The sequence below is a fragment of the Hyperolius riggenbachi genome, chromosome 1 (genome assembly GCF_040937935.1).
Source record: "Hyperolius riggenbachi isolate aHypRig1 chromosome 1, aHypRig1.pri, whole genome shotgun sequence".
NCBI lineage: Eukaryota > Metazoa > Chordata > Amphibia > Anura > Hyperoliidae > Hyperolius > Hyperolius riggenbachi.
In genome coordinates this window covers 21,755,035-21,776,100 of record NC_090646.1, presented here as the reverse complement: position 1 = coordinate 21,776,100, position 21,066 = coordinate 21,755,035, and the positions used below count along the sequence as shown (strand labels likewise).

Sequence of the window (21,066 nt, the reverse complement as noted above, 5' to 3'; positions counted from 1 at the left end):
ATACTGGGGGGCACCTACCTAATCTAACCTGTACTGGGGGGCAGCTACCTATCTAACCTATACTGGGGGGCAGCTACCTATCTAACCTATGCTGGGGGCAGCTACCTGTCTAACCTATGCTGGGGGCAGCTACCTATCTAATCTATACTGGGGGCACCTACCTAATCTAACCTGTACTGGGGGCAGCTACCTATCTATCCTATACTGGGGGGCACCTACCTAATCTAACCTGTACTGGGGGGCAGCTACCTATCTAACCTATACTGGGGGGCAGCTACCTATCTAACCTATACTGGGGGCAGCTACCTATCTATCCTATACTGGGGGGCACCTACCTAATCTAACCTGTACTGGGGGCAGCTATACTGGGGGGCACCTACCTAATCTAACCTGTACTGGGGGGCAGCTACCTATCTAACCTATACTGGGGGGCAGCTACCTATCTAACCTATGCTGGGGGGCAGCTACCTGTCTAACCTATGCTGGGGGCAGCTACCTATCTAATCTATACTGGGGGCACCTACCTAATTTAACCTGTACTGGGGGCACCTACCTAATCTAACCTATACTGAAGGGCAGCGACCTAATCTAACCTATACTGGGGGGAAGCTACCTATCTAACCTATACTGGGGGCACTTATCTAACCTGTATTGGGGGCACCTACCTACCTAGCTAGCCTATACAGGTGGCAACTATACTGGCTACCTATACTGGGGGCACCTACCTAACTAACCTATACTGGGGGTACCTACCTATCTAACCTATGCTGGGGGCAACTATACTGGCTACCTATATTGGAGGCACCTACCTAGCTAACCTGTACTGGGGGCACCTACTTATCTAACTTATACCGGGGGGGGGGGGGGCGCCTGCCTATCTAACATACTGGGGGCAACTATACTGGCTACCTATACTGGAGGCAACTACCTGGCTAACCTATACTGGGGGCAACTTTACTGGCTCACCCATGCCTGGCCACCTATACTCGGGGGGAACCTATAGCTGGTTACCTATACCGGGGGGGGGGGGGGGGGCGCAATTTTTACACCCTCGCCCTGGGTGCATTTTAGCCTAGAAACTGCACTGTTGCCGCCGGCCTCCGAGTCCGATGACTCGGAGCTCTGCGGCCTCTCCTGTCTCCTCCAAGGCTGCATGCTGGTGACGCTGCCTAGTGCCTAAGCCTGCTGATTTGATGGCGGCGGCTGCCGCCCGCTCTGCTGCCCTGGCTGCGGCTGATTGTCACGGTCAGTCACTGAGCAGCGAGCGCCGCCGACGTGTCGATGATGATGATACGGCTGGCTGGCTGCCGCCGGCCGCCGCTCATGTTATGTAGAAATATTGGGGGGGGGGGGGGGCGCCTTTACGATCTTTGCCTCAGGCAGCAGAAAGTCCAGGACCGGCCCTGGGTGTGACTGACACTGACTGTAGGGACAGGTTCTCCTCATTCTTCTGTCCTCTGTGGAACACATCTGGCTGTTGAGTGGAGGTGTGACTGTGACCTTTATGCCATCTTTACATGACAGGTGTGTGAGGGACTGCCACGCCCTCAGAGAAGCACCTTCTGAGACTTATGGGAAGAGCTGGGATACTTCCTCTGAGGGATTACCTCAGGTGAATGCAGCCTTGATATGGAGGGAGGTTTTGCATTGCCAGCCTGTGGGGACAATAGAAGGATCAGGCACTTTGATCTCCAATCTTCTGCTTTTGTGAATGAAGCCTCAGGATGAGTCTGTTTGTCCTCACTAATCACTCGGCTAATTCCCAGAGGACAAAGCCAACATATGCATTATAACTGACATCCCGGGAGAGGCTACAGGAGGAGACGCTGGCCAACCACTGACTAGAGATGCTGAGGCCTGATGCATGATGGGACTGACATATGGCTGATCACATGCTAAACGTGCTGGCCAACCACTGACTAGAGATGCTGAGGCCTGATGCATGATGGGACTGACATATGGCTGATCACATGCTAAACGTGCTGGCCAACCACTGACTAGAGATGCTGAGGCCTGATGCATGATGGGACTGACATATGGCTGATCACATGCTAAACGTGCTGGCCAACCACTGACTAGAGATGCTGAGGCCTGATGCATGATGGGACTGACATATGGCTGATCACATGCTAAACGTGCTGGCCAACCACTGACTGGAGCAGTAAACATAAATAATAGGGAGACCTTTTGAAAAATGCAATAAATGCGGATGATTCACCACACCCAATTCGCACGTATTGTAGTAAAGAGCATAATAACTATAATAACTTCTGCAAACATACAAAACGTTTCGCGAGTTCTTTGATCATCAATATGTCTTCATAGAAATCACATTTATAATGGCTTATACATCTAACAAGCAGGCCAGTCCACATCTCCATGAAGGCCACATATAGCATGGCTTAGAGTGAAACATATAATATATCAGGCAACGACTCTAGTTCGTTTCGCGCTATGGAAGTTCTTCATCAGCAGGGCCGGCGCTACCATTAAGGCAAAGGAGGCAGCTGCCCCAGGGCCCCAGAGCTTGTAGGGGCCCTCAGTGGCTACAAGAGGAAAAAAAAAAATTCAAATCGGCCTTATAGTTTTTGAGAAAATCGATTTTAAAGTTTCAACGGAAAAAAAAAATACACATTTAAAAACCTGCCGACTTTAATGGTTAATAGCAAATCCACCTTAAATGCTAGAAACCCTAAATTTGCAGGACATGTTAAGGAGATCATTAGGAATAAGAGGAAAAAACAATTTTTCAAAAAGACCTTATAGTTTTTGAGAAAATCGATTTTAAAGTTTCGAAGGAAAAATGTATACTTTTAAATGCGGTAAATGTTACTTTTAGTAGCAAACCTAACGGTAGTGTAATTTTACATGTATCAAACGAAAGCGCAATAAATTTCCTGACGGGGTTTCCAGGGGGTCCATACGCAGCCGCAGTGCTTTGGTCAGGGATCGCTATACAGCCGCAATATGGCTGTATGAAGATCCCTGGCATTTTTTCCTATTTTCCCAATTTTTTTTTTTATGTTTAGAGTGTGGGAATTTTTTTTTTTTTAAATTATGTGAGGTCCCCCCTCCTGAAACTTTTTAACCCATTGTCCCCCATGCAGGCTGGGATAGCCAGAATGTGGAGCTCCGACCGATTGGGACTTCCTGACTATACCAGCTGCAAAAAAGGTCCCCTAATGTCGATTTTTGTTCCGGGGTATATGTTGGGGGGCCCCTCAGGTTTATTTTGCCCTGGGGCCCCATTGTTGCTTAAACCGGCCCTGTTCATCAGGCCCTAATAATCAACCTTCTCCTCCGGCCAAGTATAAAAGAACAAAATTCTGTAGCACACACATAATGAGAAGTCCACTCCCAACAGGCAATCTCAGACACCAATCGCAGGTTCGGGGAAGCAACCGCCACCGTTCAGAAGATAAAAAGGCATGAAATATTCTATCACTCTAAGTCATGTTATATGTTATCTCCATGGAGATTTTGTTTCAGGCTACGGAGGCTCTTCATCAGGCCTTTTTATCTTCTGAACGGTGGCGGTTGCTTCCCCGAACCTGCGATTGGTGTCTGAGATTGCCTGGTGGGAGCGGGCTTTTCATTATGTGTGTGCTACAGAATTTTGTTCTTCTAAACTTGGCATGAGGAGAATTTTGATCATTAGGGCCTGATGAAGAGTTTCCATGGCTTGAAACGAATTAGAGTCGTCACCTAAAATATTATATGTATCACTCCAAGCCATGCTATACAAAATCTTGTGAAGAGATTGTGGATGTCCTGCTTGTTAGATGTATAAGACTATAAGCCATTATAAACAGGGACGGACTGGGCCACAGTAGTAGTTTTTTCCCTCGGTGCCCCCCCTCCAGGTCTCTGGTGCCCCCCCCCCCCTCCTTGTCTGACAGAGCTCCAATTGCTGCCTGCAGCACAAAAATTCTCTTCTCAGTGCTGTAATCACTCATGCTGAGAGCAGTGGCGCAGCTAAGGAGGTGTAGGCCTCGATGCAAATTTTACATTGGGGCCCCCAAGCACTCTATACATAACAATTGATACGACGCACCAAAACCTGCCAATGGCAACTACATTGTCAGAGGTGCAAGAAGGGGATGGGAAAAAGTTTAATGATTACCACTGTTCAAAGTATCTATAGAAGTGATTATTATGAGCAAAGGACCAATAGAGAGGTAATACTGTAGTTGAGGGAGGGCCCTTCGGGGCCCCTTTGGCCCAAGGGCCCCCATTCAGTCGCAACCTCTGCAGTCACAACCTCTGCAAAGTAGGACATTACTTTATATTGAAGGAGGGGACTCTATGCAAAGTTTTGCTGGGCAGCAGAGTCTCTGAATTACAATGCTGCTAAAATCATGTACGTTTGGTCCTGTCCATAATACATCATGACCACGCCCACCTTCTGGTGCATGGCCCTTTTTTCACCGCAATCATGGGATGTGTGGGCCCCAGGTTGAAATTTCTTTGGTGGGCCCCCAGTGTCCCAGTCCGACCCTGATTATAAATGTGATTTCTATGAAGACATATTGATGATCAAAGAGATCTTGAAACTTTTTGCATGAAATACATTGAAGCTTATTTTTGGACTGCAGCTAAACCTCTTTGTGGTTTCTACTTTATCTTATTATCCTCTTAAAGTGGCCTGAAACTCCGACATAACATTCAATAAAAATGTGTTTTCCTACTTTTTATTACTCATACAGTTATCATATTTGCTTTTGTGCATAAGTAATATTGTCTGTTAACAAATTACAAGTTTCCAAAGTGTAGTTTATCCTACCCTGAAACCTGCCATTGCATTTTATTCAAACTGCTTTTTATTATATATTAACGTCTTCTAATGAGCTATTCTGAACTGTGTGCACAGAGAGCTTCACAGAGAGCTCCTTTTCACTTGTTATGCTGTGTTTACTCACATGTATCAACATTGGAATGTAAACAAAGATACTGTTATCTACAGTTTGGATGCGGATTTGAAGCTGAATAGCAGGACAAAGTGCTTTGTTTAACCATTTCAGTGATGTTATGCTAAAAAAAATTCTGGGATAGTAGCTAAGCTTTCAAGCAGTGAGGAATCTTTTAGAGCAAAGTAGAAATGCTGACTTTCAGACCACTTTAAAGGGATACTGTAGGGGGGGGTGGGGGGAAAATGAGTTGAACTTACCCAGGGCTTCTAATGGTCCCCCGCAGGCATCCTGTGCCCGTGCAGTCACTCCCCAATGCTCTGGCCCCGCCTCCGGTTCACTTCTGGAATTTCCGACTTTAAAGTCTGAAAACCACTGCGCCTGCGTTGCTGTGTCCTCTCTTCCCCTGATGTCACCAGGAGCGCACGGCGCAGACACAGACCATACTGGGCCTGAGCAGTACGCTCCTGGTGCCATCAGCGGGAGTGAGGACATGGCAATGCAGGCGCAGTGGTTTTCAGACTTTAAAGTCTGAAATTCCAGAAGTGAACCAGAGGCGGGGCCGGAGCATTGGGGAGTGGCTGCGTGGGCAAAGGATGTCTGCGGGGGACCATTAGAAGCCCCGGGTAACTTCAACTCATTTTCCCCTGACACCCCTACAGTGTCCCTTTAACACTGATTGGAGAGCCTGTTTTTACAGCAGAGTAGAGCATAGCAAGAGTTGGGTGATGAAGGTTTTCAGTTTTCTCCAGTCTTTGGGGTTTTCCTCAGTCCCTGTTAATAAAGTGTGATGGATGTGATGTCAGGGGCGGATTTACCATAAGGCACTGTAGGCACGTGCCTATAGGCGCCTGATGATGGAAAGGCGGCTTGCTCCCCTCCCAGAGCGCATCCCTCCCTCCCTCCTGCTCTATGCAGAGTCCTGATGAGAATTTAAATGAGAGGTTACTCACCCGGCTCTCTGCATTCCACTAACAAGATCTCCCTTCAGTCAGGGGAACTTCTAGCTACTTAATATTGAGGTTCCTTTAGCTAAGGGGCACCTGTAGCTTCATATGACGGGCAAGGGAAGTAAGGGATGGCCCAGCCAGCACACTTGGGGTGCTGTTTGGATCAGGTTTGTAGGTTCATGGAGGGCGTAGGTCTAGGGTGCCAGGTCATTTGTGCCTATAGGCTCCTGTGAAGTAAATCCAGGCCTGCGTGATGTATTTTTGTTGACACAACACTGTAGAAAAGTGACAGAACTTTACATGGTATGAATTCTAACGAAACTAGAAGAATCAGCACTGGACTGCTTCGAGAAGGACCAGAAGCAGATGGAATACTGACAAAAAGTGCATCAAAAGTGGTGCAAAAAATGCTGAAAAACAGGACAAGCATGTTTAAGCTGGATTCTAAGTCTCTAGTATAAATATGCCGTACTGCTCCCGGGTCTGCTGCGGTGGCCACTGTATGACCATTATGTCGTCTGAAGGTCAACGCGTTCGCTGACCGAAAATAATCAGACCTGTTGGGTTTGTCTGTTGCAGAAACACAATAGATAACTTGGACAGGGGATAAGTGTGACTGGTTCCACCGGTAGGCATGGACCCTTGTCAGGCCTCTTGCACACTGCAAGCGATTCCGATTCAGATTCCGCTTTTTAATCAGTTTTTACATCCGATTCCGATTCCGATTTGCAGTGTGCAGGGAGCAAACTGCAAATCGGAATCGGATCTAAAAAACGATTAAAAAGCGGAATCTGAATCGGAATCGCTTGCAGTGTGCAAGAGGCCTCATACTGTATGTTTGTTAGTCCAAGCCCACCCTTTGCAGGAGATGGTTAAGCAGCAGACAAAGTGTGACCTCACACTCCAGGTTTTTGTTCCTTCATACGTGTCCCTTTGTGGCCCAGGACATGCTTGCAGCTGCAGTCAGCTGAAATGATGGTTTTGGGTGACAGATCGCGGTATAAACATGAGCAGCCTGTTCTGCGCTGAGGAGAGAGGAGGGGGTAGGAGAGAGGGCAAGCAAGAGAGAGCTATAGCAGGGCATAACCATAGCACTGGGCAGGGGCTTAACAATAGATCCTGCAAGAGATGCAGCCGCATCGGGGGCCCAGAAGCAACAGGGGGCTCCATGTGGAGAAAAGTTTATTTTCCCATCCTGAGAGACTGACAACTAAGGGCACGGAGAGAAAAAGCTTTCTGCACAATTGTTCTAATGACTGCATCTGCTCAGCCACTGATAAGGAATCATACAAAGTTTTGTAGACAAAGATTTGTAGACAGCCCCCATTCAGTGTGCAGCAGGCTCTTGTGTACAGTAGCACCCAGCCCCCAACGAAAGCGTTTTATCACAGAAGCTAATGTAATTGATAGAGAAATTACGTGCAGTGCTTCACTGCTGTCTGTTGTTATCTGCATGGGGAAAACACATTCATGTGTGCACTAGTCAACTGAATAACATTGCTTCTCAGTTTACCTGTGCAGAAAGGGAGGGGTGGGGGCCCTTCTAAAGTTTTGCAGGGGGGCCCAGTGATTTCTAGCTACGCCCCTGGCACTAAGGACTAGGCGGTGGGCAGTAGGGGAAAGGTGGCCAAAATGAAGACCTGAAATCATTTGTAAGCAGAGTGGCATGAGGACTACACTGAAGAGCAGCAGATGCTCTGCCTGTGTATAGAACAAGCCATCTGATTCTGGAGCAGTGCAGAGATGAATGGCAGGGGCAGCACATGTCCCAGGGGGCAATGGGGGGAGAATAGTCACAGCTCCTGCAGGAAGTGACTGCAGCTCACAGGAGAGTCAGGTGGTCTTCTGACAGAGAGGGGCGGAGCTGGCCTTCTGTTAGTCAATTAGTAGAATTATACCCTGACACACAAGTGCTATGTGACCCCATAGTAATGAGTGTTACATACTGCCAAGATGGACAACTGGACCTCTGAAGAGAGAGGGATATGGGGGCTTCCTTTTAAACAATGCAGATTGCCTGGCAGTCCTGCTGATTATCTGCCTCTAATATGTTTAGCCATAGCCCCTGAACAAGCATACAGCAGATCAGAGGTTTCTGACTGAAGTGTGCCTGGATGAACTGCATGCTTGTTTCAGGTGTGTGACTTTGGCCTCAATTCACGGAGTTTTATCAAACACTTTATCAAACGTTTGATAAACGTTTGATAAACTACCTCATGGGGAAAATCTAATTTTGAATTCACTGAGGTGTTATATATTTATCGAATGTTTTACCGATAAAACGTTCAACAAATATATAACACCTTAGTGAGATTTTACCCATGAGGTAAATTATCAAACGTTTGATAAAGTGTTTGATAAACATTTGATAATGCTCCGTGAATTGAGGCCTTAGACACTACTGATGCCAGAGGATCAGCAGGGCTGCCAGGCAATCTGCATTGTTTAAAAGGAAATACATATGGCAGCCTCCATATACTTCTCACTTTAGATGTCCTTTAGGCTGGGAGCATGCTTGTCTGTGCAGAAAACCACGAGTTTACTGCCATGTGTATTTCTGCATTCTTTTGCTTTTCTTTGCCGTTCTGGATTTGCGATTTTGTACACGACTGCGTTTTGCGTTTTTAAATAATTTGCCTTTTTAACATGAGAGCGGTCTCCGCTGTCTTCTTCTCCGCTCTGGGCTCCATTGCTGCAGCTTCACTGTACTTCCTGTCCGGGGAAGTTTAAACAGTAGATGGCGCTCTAGTGTTTAAACTTCCTGTCGGGACAGGTAGAAGTGAAGCCTGCTGGCGCCCAGCGGAGACGGATCAGCGATGACAGCGGGGGATACGCGCCGGCCACATCAGGTAATGTATTGCCGCTAGCGTCGGTCATCGGACATTCGAACGCCGCTATCGACGCACTCCCGACCCACCGGCAATCGAGCGAAAATCTTCCGCACGGACCGATCGATGGGAACGATCGATTTTGGATGGAAATCGATCGTTTGGTCAGCGTTTGTGCAACGATTTCACAGCAGATTCGATCACAGTGATCGAATCTGCTGTATATCGGCGGGAAAATCATTAAGTGTATGGGCCCCTATAAGAGAAATGCACCCTGTATGTATTTAGAGAGTTTAGCCTGTTTAATCCCCCCTCATTTGTGTCTAATCACAAATGGTAATCTGATCTCTCCCCGTGTCACATGACTGCCTATGGCAGAGATGGCAGATAAGCCCATTTGAAAGCACAGGAGGTTAACAATATGTCTGCTTCCATGAATCAGGAAGTAGAAACTGTGCAGATTTATTTTAGAATTTATATCAGCTGTAACGAAGAAATGTTTTTTGTTTAAAGGTTATTATGCTGTTGCTTATCTTTTTGAGCAGAGAGGATGTTCTGAGTTTAGATCCGCTTTAAGAAGGTGCGCCATTTTGATAACTTGTGGCGGATGCAGATATGATGCTGTCCTGCAAGGCTTCTGTACGGTAAGAAGCCAACCATCCCACCCCCACGTCAGCTGACCCTCAGAATGGGCACAGCACAGCAGCACCGGCCCCATGTCACAATGCGCGGTGCAGACTACATTCTCACACAGGCATGCAGAGCTACCAGTCCCTCTGAGGGACAGTTAGGTTCCCTTTCCACTATATCAGTTGCTGCCAGTTGTAACTGAAAGGACGACTGATGTGCAAGGTAATGTCCATGTTTCTCTATGGCCTCTTACAAAACTATACGCTGAAAAATTGAAGCTTTTTCACAATGCATTGCTATGGAGCAAAAAAAAAACATCATGAAAATGCAACACAAGGCATAGCAACACATTAAGGGCCCTTAGGTACATTACCGCTTCAGAACACATGCGATTTTCGAAACACATTCTGATTGCAACCACCCCGGCACTATAATGTACATTGTGTTGCAGAGTTTCCTGTAGTGCAACACCATTTTTACATGAACGCAGGGCCGGATTTAGGCCAAGGCCAGCTAGGCCATGGCCTAACGCACCACAGGAGTAGGGGCACCAAAGCAGCAGGCTAAATTTATGCAGCATTTGCAAGCTTGCAAATGCTGCAGTGCAGGGAGATCAGGCGAGCGCCTGACCGCGGTACTCTGTTGCTAGCAGCCTGTGCAGCAGCCACCTTGCTCTCTGTGCACGTTTGCATTGTGGCTGGTGGCTATGGACTTGGGCAGCATTGGAGACAGAAAGGAAGAGGAAGCTTCTGCACTGGAGACGAGCGGAGAAATGACTGACACTGATGGCTGTTGCGGTGTGAAGGCGAGCTGGCCACATATACTAAAAGGCGTGGGGAGGGATTAAGGGAGTCATCTGGCTACCTATACTGGAGGGGGGTCATCAGGCTATACTGGAGGGAAAGGGGTCATCTGGCTACCTGTACTGGTGGGAGAGGGGTCATCTGGGTACCTATACTGGAAAAATGCGCACATTTTTTCACAGCGTGTAAAAAACCGCATTCAAATTTGAACTAGCCACTGATCAATATGAGTTCTCAGTTTAGATCAGCTTTCTGTGCAGAAAACACGGTGCAAAGTGCTTTGCAACACACTGAGACTTTGTTTACATCTAAAATCGCAATCGCCGAGGCCAGCGTTTTGTGAGTGATTTTTGTTCCCCCTCCCGGCACTTCCCTGCGCACTACGATTTTTTGTAAAGCGCTTTTGCAGAGTGATTTGATTTATCACTTCCTGACGCAAATCAGGAAGTGAAGTATTTGACGCGGAAAAGAATAAATATAATGTATTTATTCTTAAAAGCGCGAATGCAATAGCTGCTCAAAGCAATTTTGTGAGCGTTTTGCGCTTTTCCTATACCTTCCATTGTAGCAAAAACCCCTCAAAAATGGTACATGCAGCGCTTTGCTGAGCGGAAAGCAGACGCAACGCACTGATATGAACTATCCCATAAGGATTCATTGCACTAGCAATTTTAGGGTGTTTTTTTTAAAATCACCTACTCTAAAAAAAATGCAAAACGCCGTCGCCCTAGGTGTGATCGAGCCCTGACTGTGAAAAATGTGTAAGTTCCTTACACATGTGAAATTATAGTAAGAGGAAGTTGCTTGTTGCCTTGGAGTGTCACCTAGTGGTAGGTCTGGGGAACTTCCATCCTATTTCTTGTAACTACTTTTCTAGAAAAGAAATAAAAGCTTTTTGCCTTTGTTTATGACCTCTACAAGAAATAAAAGCTTTTTTTCCTTAGTTTATGACCTCTAAACGCACTGCTAAGGCTCCAGCAAGCATTTTTTGCTCACTGTCTCAGCTGGTACTGACAAGGAACTATACTGGGTGGGGCTGCACTTGGGCTGTGAGCAGACATTTAGAATTATGATGTACTGTATTCCCATTTTTTGTATGTATTATTTTCTTTTTTTGCCAGGATTCAATAATTTTCATCAATATTAATTCAGTATAGACAATAGAACAACAGAGGTCAGATTTCATGTTTTTTCCTGGCAATACTTTGAAAAACACATGGCAAAGGGTGGTGAGAGAGGCGGAGCATAGAAATAGTTTGCATAGTTGTTTCTGTAGCTCCACTTCATCCATATTGTGTTCTCTGTGCAACAGATGGGCGGAGCTTGTGTCGGTCACTATGCTGGCTCAGCCTGCAGCACTTAAGCTCACAGGAAGTGGCATTTCAAGATCCCAGGAAGTTATCCAGTGCATGCGTTGCGTATTTTAAAGTGTACATGAGATGTTTAAACCAGAAGGTTTTATACTTACCTGGGGCTTCCTCCAGCCCTGTGCACACCATGGGCTCTCTAGCCATCCTGGGCTGCTCCATTGTTCTGCAGTAAGCTCCGGTAAATTGGCTAGTTGCGCTCAGTCGCGCATGCGCACACCTTTTGCGCTCCCGTGGCCAGGAGTGTTCTGCACCTGTGCAGTATTACTGTGCAAGTGCAGAACACTCCCGAGCCACATGAGCATGATAGGGTTCTGCTCCGGCCAGGCTGCGCATGCACGACTGAGTGTGACTTGCCAATTTACCGGGGCTTACCACAGGACAACGGAGCGGCCAGAGAGGACAGCGAGGGAACCCACGGCATGCATGGGGCTGAAGGAAGCCCCACATAAGTATAAATGTTTCTGGTTTAAACATCTCAGCTACACTTTAAAGAGAACCGGAATACTGAAATCTTAATAGGACCCAGAGGCATGTTGTGCACAATGACATGCCTCGGTGTTGTTCTATCGCTTCTGCCAGCCCCCCCCCCTGCGCCGCGCTGCAACCCCTGCAAATATCGCCAGACTAGCGGCAATCTGCTTGTCGCTAGCCTGCTTTGTTTACCTGAGGCTTGTCAATCATGCTCCTCCTCACCGACACCTCCATGACAGACTCCCCCGCCGCTCCCCGCCTCTGCTAGCTTCCTCCAATTGGAAGCCAAGCCGCGACCTAGGAAGTACTGTCATGGAGGTGGCAGTGAGGAGGAGCATGATTGACAAACCACAGGTAAACAAAGCAGGCTAGCGACAAGCAGATTGTCGCTAGCCTGGCGATATTTGCAGAATTGCAGGGGGTGCAGCGCGGCGCAGGGGGGAAGGGGGGGGGGATGGCAGCAGTGATAGAACAACACAGAGGCATGTCTTTGTGCATGACATGCCTCTGAGTCCTATTAAGGTTTCAGTTTTCTGCCTCGGGTTCTCTTTAAAGAGAATCTGTACTGTCTGATTTGTACAATAAAAAACATATCAATCGAGTCACTGTGATCTCCTGCATCCCTCTTTGCCATTTCCGTAGCTCCCCGCCACGATCCTGGCTTGTAATCGCCAGTTTTATTCAGTTTGTACAAACAATATATATATAGTGGGGGACGGGCTGGAGATGTACTTTGTACTGGTTGAACTCGATGGACGTATGTCTTTTTTCAACCAAAATAACTATGTAACTATGTAACTATATCATGTTACAGTATACTACAAGTTTTTATTACATAGTGATTATCTGCACTCCAGTCAGGGATTCTCCCAGTTTCTCAGCATGGGGAGCTCCCTCCCCCCTCAGACAAGCTGAAACTCAGAGCAGAGACACTGTCTGTGACTAATAAACAGAGCACACACACAGAGCCTGGAGGGGGCGTGCATAACTTCTCCCTATCACAGCAGAGGCAGTACATTCCTCTCTGGGTCGACAAAGCTCGACAAAGAAAAGATTAAATATATTACAGAAAAAGTGCAACTAGAAAAGGCTGCAGTAATCCAGACCACATTGGAACAGGTATAGGAACTTATAGGATAGAAGAAATAAGGCTCAACATTTTGTTACAGAGTCTCTTTTTGGGGTACAGCTGCAGGAAAGCACAGCTATAAGGTAGATATTTAGACTGGAAAATGCAGTACCAGAAGTCATACATACGGTTCACTCAAAACAAGTGTGCTTTCAGAACTGAATTTTCGACTTTAGCTGGATTTTAAATTGCAGATGCCTTAGGCTCTTGTCAGTTAGTGGCCAGGTATCTGCTGACACAGTGCTCTTACCTGTACTGCACACTTCCCAACACTAGAGGGCGCATTCATCTAGCAAGCTGAATAGTATTCCTGCAAATCATTGTTTCAGCAGATCAGATTTGAACACCCGATATTTTAATGCCTGTTTGCAGATTGGATAAACATTCCTTTACATTTAAAAATGCAATCTTAATAATAAAATCTCTCTGTTTATATATTATCATTTAGTGATGCTTATTAGACTGTAAACCCTTTACTGACAAAAGTCTTTGTTATTTCACATTTATAGAAGCACTCGACTGAACCCGATAGAAGAACTCTGATTGGCTGCTACGTTCTTAGCCATGAATAAACACTTTTATGAATGTAGCGGGCCCATTCCTACTCCAGAGATGAGAATAAAATCATTTAGGCAATTTTTACCTTTTGACTTGAAGGTTCAGTCTCCTAAAACGGATATTTCAGAGTATAGCGGAGGATGAAATGTTAAACCACATCATGAGGTAGCATATTTTTCACAGTATGACATCCATAAATTCCCAGTATCTTCTTTTATCTAGATTATAAATTAATTTTCCCATGAGGCGCCTCCCTACATGACCTAGGCCCCGAATACCTGAAGGATTTGCTGCAACTGCATCACACCACCCACAGCCTCAGATCAGAAGGAATAACTTGACCAACCCCAGAGCCAGAGTTTTCTGTCATGCTGCCCCTACCCTTTGGAACGCCTTGCCAAACTTGATCAAGACAGCTCCAGCCCTGGAGAGGTTTAAATCAAAACTGAAAAGTCACCTGTTTAGTCTGGCATTTCTGATCACATGACTTTTCCCCCTGTACACATCATTATGCACTTTGGTGCTAGGTGCTTCCACTGATTATAATGGGTGTCATTGAAGGGGAAGTTAGTACTATACTCACTATGAAGGTCTGATGGAGCTGGTGGACACTGGTGCAAAGTGCACCCACTGATTATGATGAGAGTTGGGGGGGAAGTTAGTACTATACTCACTATGAAGGTCTGATGGAGCTGGTGGACACTGGTGCAAAGTGCACCCACTGATTATGATGAGAGTTGGGGGGGATGTTAGTACTATACTCACTATGAAGGTCTGATGGAGCTGGTGGACACTGGTGCAAGGTGCACCCACTGATTATGATGAGAGTTGGGGGGGATGTTAGTACTATACTCACTATGAAGGTCTGATGGAGCTGGTGGACTGTGGTGCTAGGTGCACCCATTGATTATGATGGGTGTTGGGGGGGATGTTAGTAGTACTATACTCACTATGAAGGTCTGATGGAGCTGGTGGACTCTTGTGCACCACTTGGTTATGATGTGTGTGTGTGTGTGTGGGGGGGGGGGATGTTAGTACTATACTCACTATGAAGGTCTGTTGGTCTAAAACAAACTTATGCACTTTGGGTCCTACGAGAGAAAAGCACTTTACAAATGTGTTGTTGTTGTAGACTAGACTGGCCATCTTCATCAGAAATGCCATTTCATGAAAATTTTGTGCTATTCCTAGATTGTGCTTAACCTACATCTCCCTCCTCGGACCCTGAAAAATTCATATCACTAGCAGAGAATTCTGTGCTTGGATCTTGTATAAGTAGCTAACAGCTCATGTAACTACCCTTTTTTTTTTAAACAATGAGCTGATTTCCCCTTAGCCTAAACCCTTTAGCGTTGAAGCCACCATGCAGAGCAGTTAGACAACATAAGATTTCCACAGTTCCTGGAATAGCTGTGTCCGTAGTCGAGGACTGTGTAACCAGGCTCCCTTCAGCTCTTGCTGCTTCCATTTTGTATCATCTACTGCAGAATCCAGTATTCTTGGTTAGTTTTCTGCTGGTAATAAACCACAACCTACCAGCTTAGATCCAGTAGCTAAGGCCACAGAAGCAAGCAATGTCCAAAGGATGAAGACATGTAGTATCTGATGATGAACCCTCATCTTCTCCAGTAGAGGAAACCCAAAATGTGGTCTACCTCAGCTCAGGATGGGAAAGTGGTCCTCACAACCGTCACATCTCTCCTCTGGCAGCAGATACTGGTCCTACACAGGATGACCAACAGTAAGATGAGGACCACCGGACAGAGGACCACAGAGACCATGCCAACTAGGGAACACACACATAAAAAACTCTGTCAGTTACGTGCCAATTTCTCATGAAGTCTACAGAATCAGTAGGGAGACTTACTGGCTTCAAGTGGGCTGTATGTGTTGTATGATCGAGTCTCCAACACTGGCTCGTCCTGAAAACACAACACCATTCTGGTCATGGAAAGAGATTAAATCCCTGAACATATAGTGTTGATTTGATAGCAGTCCCATTCAAACCTGACTCTACTGTAAATCTCCCACTGACTCCCAAACTCTTGGGTTGAGAACTCTGCTAAGCCTACCAGACCAAAATATATCTAAATGTCCTTGTAAGGGACGAGGCAACTGCGGCGAACAGCACCGCCGCCGCAACTGCCTCCATGCAGCCATCCGTCCGTGCGGCGTCTAGGACGCCGAGGACGGAACATTCTCGGGTGCAAGGGGTCGCCATATCGCGCGGGCGCGCGCACGGACGGGACCTTTATGCGGGGAGGAAGCCCGTCAGCTGACCTGCTGGTCGGCTGACGTCAGAGGAGTCCCACGGCGCCCAGGATTGGCTGATTCTGGAGGGGCGTGCCAGTGGGGTCTCCTCTGCTTCTTAAGCCTGCAGGCTTCATTCACACGCTGTCTGTTGTCGTGAATACTCTGCGTGTTAGAGCTCAGACCTTAGACTAGATCCCAGGTGTTGATGCTAAGGATTTCACACCTAGTCTAGGATATTGCTACCTTGTTACTGTTTATTTGTGTAGACTAGTTCCCGGGTGTTGATGCCAAGGACTTCACACCTAGACTAGGGTATTGTATTGTATTGATCTCCTGTGTATGACTCTTAGCTATCCCCCCTGACTCTGATCCTGCTTTCCGTTCTTGTACTTTTGCCTGTCTGCCTTGTTGTTGCTGAACCTCTGCCTGATTACCGACTACTCTTCTGTCTCACGATTTTGTGCCGATACTTACCTCTCTGTTGCTGAACCTCTGCCTGATTACCGACTACTCTTCTGTCTCACGATTTTGTGCCGATACTTACCTCTCTGTTGCTGAACCTCTTCCTGATTACCGACTATTCTCCTGTCTCACGATTCTGTACTGATACTTATCTCTCTGTTGCCGAAACTTGCCTGTCAGACCATTCTGCTCACCAGTGGGCCCCTCGCCACTGGTGAGGTGCTAGCTTCACCGGCGCCTCTGGTGAAGTTGTTATTTTATGCAGTCCTGGTTGTGTCTCCTTTGCTGCAGTACAGTCTGACTCGCCTGTTCCCAGTTAAACAGTAGTTCAGCACTAGTTGTATCTCATAGGCTGTAGTACCGTCTGAGTCACCCGCTCCACGGGTGATCACTTGGCTGCAGTACTTCCTGAATTACCCGCTCCACTGGAGATTCGGCCTCTTCGATATTGTTTTCTCCAGCCTGCTGGAGCTTGTACTCCAGTGCACGCTCAGTGTACTGATAGTCAGGGCCGGGCCGAGGCATAGGCTGGAGAGGCTCCAGCCTCAGGGCGCAGTGTAGGAGGGGGCGCAGAATTCATTCAGCTGTCATTCCTAATTGTGTTTGAAGCAGAAAGAAATAAGAAAAGGGGATACATGGCAGTGACTGCAAGCCAGATAACTAGATATTAAGGTGTTGGGGAGGTTGTGGGCCCTGTGGTGCCTCTTACTCTAATAGCAATCAGAGTGTGACGGCTGGGGTGGCAGGGATGGAGGGGCGCACTTTGGTGTCTCAGCCTTGGGTGCTGGAGCACCTTGTCCCGGCTCTGCTGATAGTACCTCACCAGCCCCTCTGGTGAGGTCTCATTAAACTATTAAAGTTACAGTTGCACCTAATCACTACACACTCAGCTCTTTGTCTGCTATACTAGTATTATTGGTGATTCTGCAGATCACCCATAATCAGGTATAGCGTCTGCATTATTGGTGATTCTGCAGATCACCACATAATCAGACATCTGAGCTACGACACAAGACCGTTACAGTCCTGCATATCCCTTGAGGAAACACTGACCCTCCTGAATTTAAGGAACTTTAGAATACAATAAAACATAAACAGGATTTATTTGGATGTGACTTTTTGGATGACTTTGCCCATATCTGGTGGTGCTGTTCTCGATTTCGGGAATAAAGGTTAAATATACTCACTATGACGGTCTGATGGAGCTGGTGGACTCTGGTGCACCCCCTGATTATGATGGGTGGTGTTGGAGGGGTGTTAGCACTATATTCCCTATGAAGGTCTGATGGACTCTGGTGCTAGGTCCCCCGTCCCCCGATTATGATGATGGGTGTTGGGGGGAGTGGATGTTAGTACTATACTCACTATGAAGATCTGATGGAGCTGATGGACTCTGTTTACCCCCCACCCCCCCCCCCCCCAATTATGATGGGGGGATGTTAGTACTATACTCACTATGAAGGTATGATGGAGCTGATGGACTCTTGTGCTAGGTGCCTCCACTGACTACGATGGGTGTTGTGGGGGGGGGGGGGGGTTGGTACCATACTCTCTATGAAGGTCTGATGAAGCTGATGGACTCTGGTAGGTGCCTCCACTGACTACGATGGGTGTTGTGGGGGGGGGGGGGGGGTTGGTACCATACTCTCTATGAAGGTCTGATGAAGCTGATGGACTCTGGTAGGTGCCTCCACTGACTACGATGGGTGTTGGGAAGGGGGGGGGGGGTGTTAGTACCATACTCTCTATGAAGGTTTGATGGAGCTGGTGGACTCTGGTGGTAGGTGCACCCCCCCATTATAATGATAGGTGGTGTTGGAAGGGGGGGGGGGGCCTGGAGTTGTTAGTACTATACTCACTATGAAGGTCTGGGGTCGGTCCTTCAGACAGGTGACATCTTTCTCTTCTAGGAAGCATTGGAGGAAGCGGTGGCTGCAGTCGCTGAACATGTCGTTCATGTTGTGTCTACAGAGGAGAGGATACGGCTTCAGTCTGGGCAACGTGTAACTGGCAATAAGTAGCTAGCACTACAGACAACACCCTGGATAATAGATGCTGTATTTAGATGTTTTCTATCTCTGAGGGCCCTTTTAAACTGTGGTGGTGCGGTTGCGGTGTGATTTGGAACATTCGCACTGCAACCGAGAAGTTACAGCCGCGATTCGACTCAAGAAAAAAAAATGAACAAGGCACATCCGGTGCTCTTTCTTGTGCTTGTCTGCAGGGCCCTTAGCACTTCTGTCACATGGCGTCACACTGCAGGCAGTGTGGCGTGTCTCACTGACTTTAATGGCCACTGCGACAAGCTGCGGCTGGGGAGAGTACCGCGAATCGTCTTACCAAGGTAAGTGTAGAAGAGGCCTAAAGGTGCTCATACACTTGTTGATGGACCACCAGATGGACCATCAGATAGATCCCAGATCGATTTGATCAGAAAGTGAGCTATTGCTGCCCACACACTACATCCCGATTTCCAATAGATATCAGCATGAAATCTATTGGAAATTGTCCTGCTACCCGCCCCCCAAGTGTATGTGCCCCCACCTTCTGTGCATGCAAAAGTGCAGAATGGTTTGGGCAAAGTTGTGACTGACCTGAAACGTTACGTAGATAAATACTACTCCTACTTACATAACAGATGTATTGTGCTATCCACGTAATGATTCCTGTGAATTTTACAAAGGAAAAGCAGAAAATCTTATTCTAGGCAGTGGCCATCTTGCCAAGCTAATGCTGACATCATATCCTCCCTGACTCTTGTTTTCCCCCTCCCTTCTCTTGCTCATTGTGTATTCATTAGCTGCCCTCCTCCCAGAGTCTTCAGACACTCCCACTGAGGTGTATACTAGGAACTGTGCTGTCTTTTTTTTCTTTTCTCCTCCAATCACTGAGTCACCTCAGCCTTACTTGTAAACACAAGTGAGCAGAGGTGTTTCAGATAAGCTGCTAGGCAGGGAAATAAATGGAATAGGAGGGATATATTATAGATAAAAATAACCCCCAGCATGCAGCTGTTTGGCGCTGACTACTAAAGGGCCAGTGCTCATAAAGTATACGATAACTCCAAACCATAACAGCAGAAAAAGTTTTGCAAGTTTTGAATGCAGGATTAGCATCTTTATCACTTAAAATACTCTCAGACCAGTTGCTGTTGAAATTTGATTTTTATGGTGACAATACCGCTTTAAAGAAACAGAAGTGTGCAGTGAGAAATGCTCACTTCAGTTATGAAATGTGAGCCCCCAACCATGTGCAGCCCTCAGGCTGCTGCCCAGATAACCTATTGCCACTGCGATTGTATAAAGCAGCTTACCCGGTTCTGCGGGAGAGCAGACACTTGCCCCTGGCGGCGGGGCAGTAACAGCCCTCTGTATCATGGCTCATGCCCAGGTTATGCCCCATCTCATGAGCCACGTACTTGGCAAGCTCTCTGGCGTCCAGTCCTGTGTCCTGCGAGACAGAATGACCAGACATAAAACTATAGAGACAACTAATAATAACTACTATGCTACACACTGACCATATAACTGTGCTGTGCAGTAACACTGCTCCTGACTGGTAGATTTTATATGGAGACATTACTGCACGAAAACATGATTTCAGATTTGTCTGAAGTTTAGCTGTTAAGTGCAAGTTGCAGTCACATGATCGCTCCAGCGGTTCCCTCCCCTCCTACTATGGCTTATTATGGCCATGTTCCTTTGATACAACACCCACTTAAAGCGGATCCAAGATGAAAAACTAACTATAACAAGTAACTTATCAAAGAATGTAAATGAAGCGGCGCTTTAGGGGTTAACTAAGCTGCAGGTTCCAAACAGGGGGTTCCCAAAACCCCTAAAATAAAATACAGAAAATTATGAATCAAGGAACATGCGCTAATATATGCTATTTTCTTTTATTCTAAATATACTATACTATATACTTTTCCATAAAATGACAATAAAACAGTATAAAATTCCTATAATCACCCTTACTAATTATGCATTATACACACTCTCATTCATACCATCCACATTCAAGAAATTCTCCAGATCTCGGAAAATTAACTAAAAAAGGATGAAGCAAATTCCAAATCTTGTGCAAAACTTTCAGATCCACAGTCAATATTGTGATCAGAAGAAAAGGGGATTAATTATCCAATATGCATAAAATAGATTGCAATCCATTGTGGGCGTAATCTAGGTTGCAAAACTCCCAACCGTTAAGTCTGTTACTGTGGGACCCGTCTTGTTAGTATACAACGGGTTTGGTGTAAGTCTTTTATACTTCTTCAAATAATAATTAGGTACATTGTCTCATCAAGGGGATACCTTTAAACAGTCTGGTGTCACTCCGTTTGTACAGCTGCGTATACAGCTAAAAGACTTCTGAGCTCTGGCTCTCCGTGTAGCTGTTCTGCAGTATCCGGGGGCATGCGTCACTTCCTACTGCTGGTTCCAGGATGACGCTCGCTCTTCCGGATCTCACCGCTATCAGCTGCTTCTCGGTGACGTCACCTTAAAGATAGAGGAGCTTGTGTATATGTGATTGGCCGCTGAGCGCTTCCACAGCCTTCCACACTCCTGAATCCTTCATAAAACGGAGAATATAATCTTATTTACACCTCAACGCGTTTCTGCTAATAAACGTTAGCCTTCTTCAGGAGGAACAGTCTCATTTCACGGGAGTAGTCTGTTATACTGGTTGTCCTGACCATAAAGCC

At 46.7% G+C, this 21,066-nt stretch overlaps 1 protein-coding gene and 1 long non-coding RNA gene across 2 annotated transcripts in view; one reads left to right on the top strand and one right to left on the bottom strand.

The window, feature by feature from the left end:
• The window catches only part of LOC137545144 (uncharacterized), a 231,270-nt gene that overhangs the window by 155,663 nt on the left and 54,541 nt on the right, over positions 1-21,066 (top strand). The window lies entirely within an intron of this gene.
• Positions 13,427-21,066, bottom strand: part of ADAM33 (ADAM metallopeptidase domain 33) — an 83,555-nt gene continuing 75,915 nt past the window's right edge. The window contains exons 10-13 of the mRNA XM_068266246.1: positions 19,675-19,811; positions 18,221-18,326; positions 15,514-15,568; positions 13,427-15,432 (exon numbers count right to left, since the gene is read on the bottom strand). Of these exons, the coding sequence (XP_068122347.1) occupies positions 15,308-15,432; positions 15,514-15,568; positions 18,221-18,326; positions 19,675-19,811 (423 nt within the window). The 3' untranslated portion in view covers positions 13,427-15,307. The remainder of the gene's footprint in view (positions 15,433-15,513; positions 15,569-18,220; positions 18,327-19,674; positions 19,812-21,066) is intronic.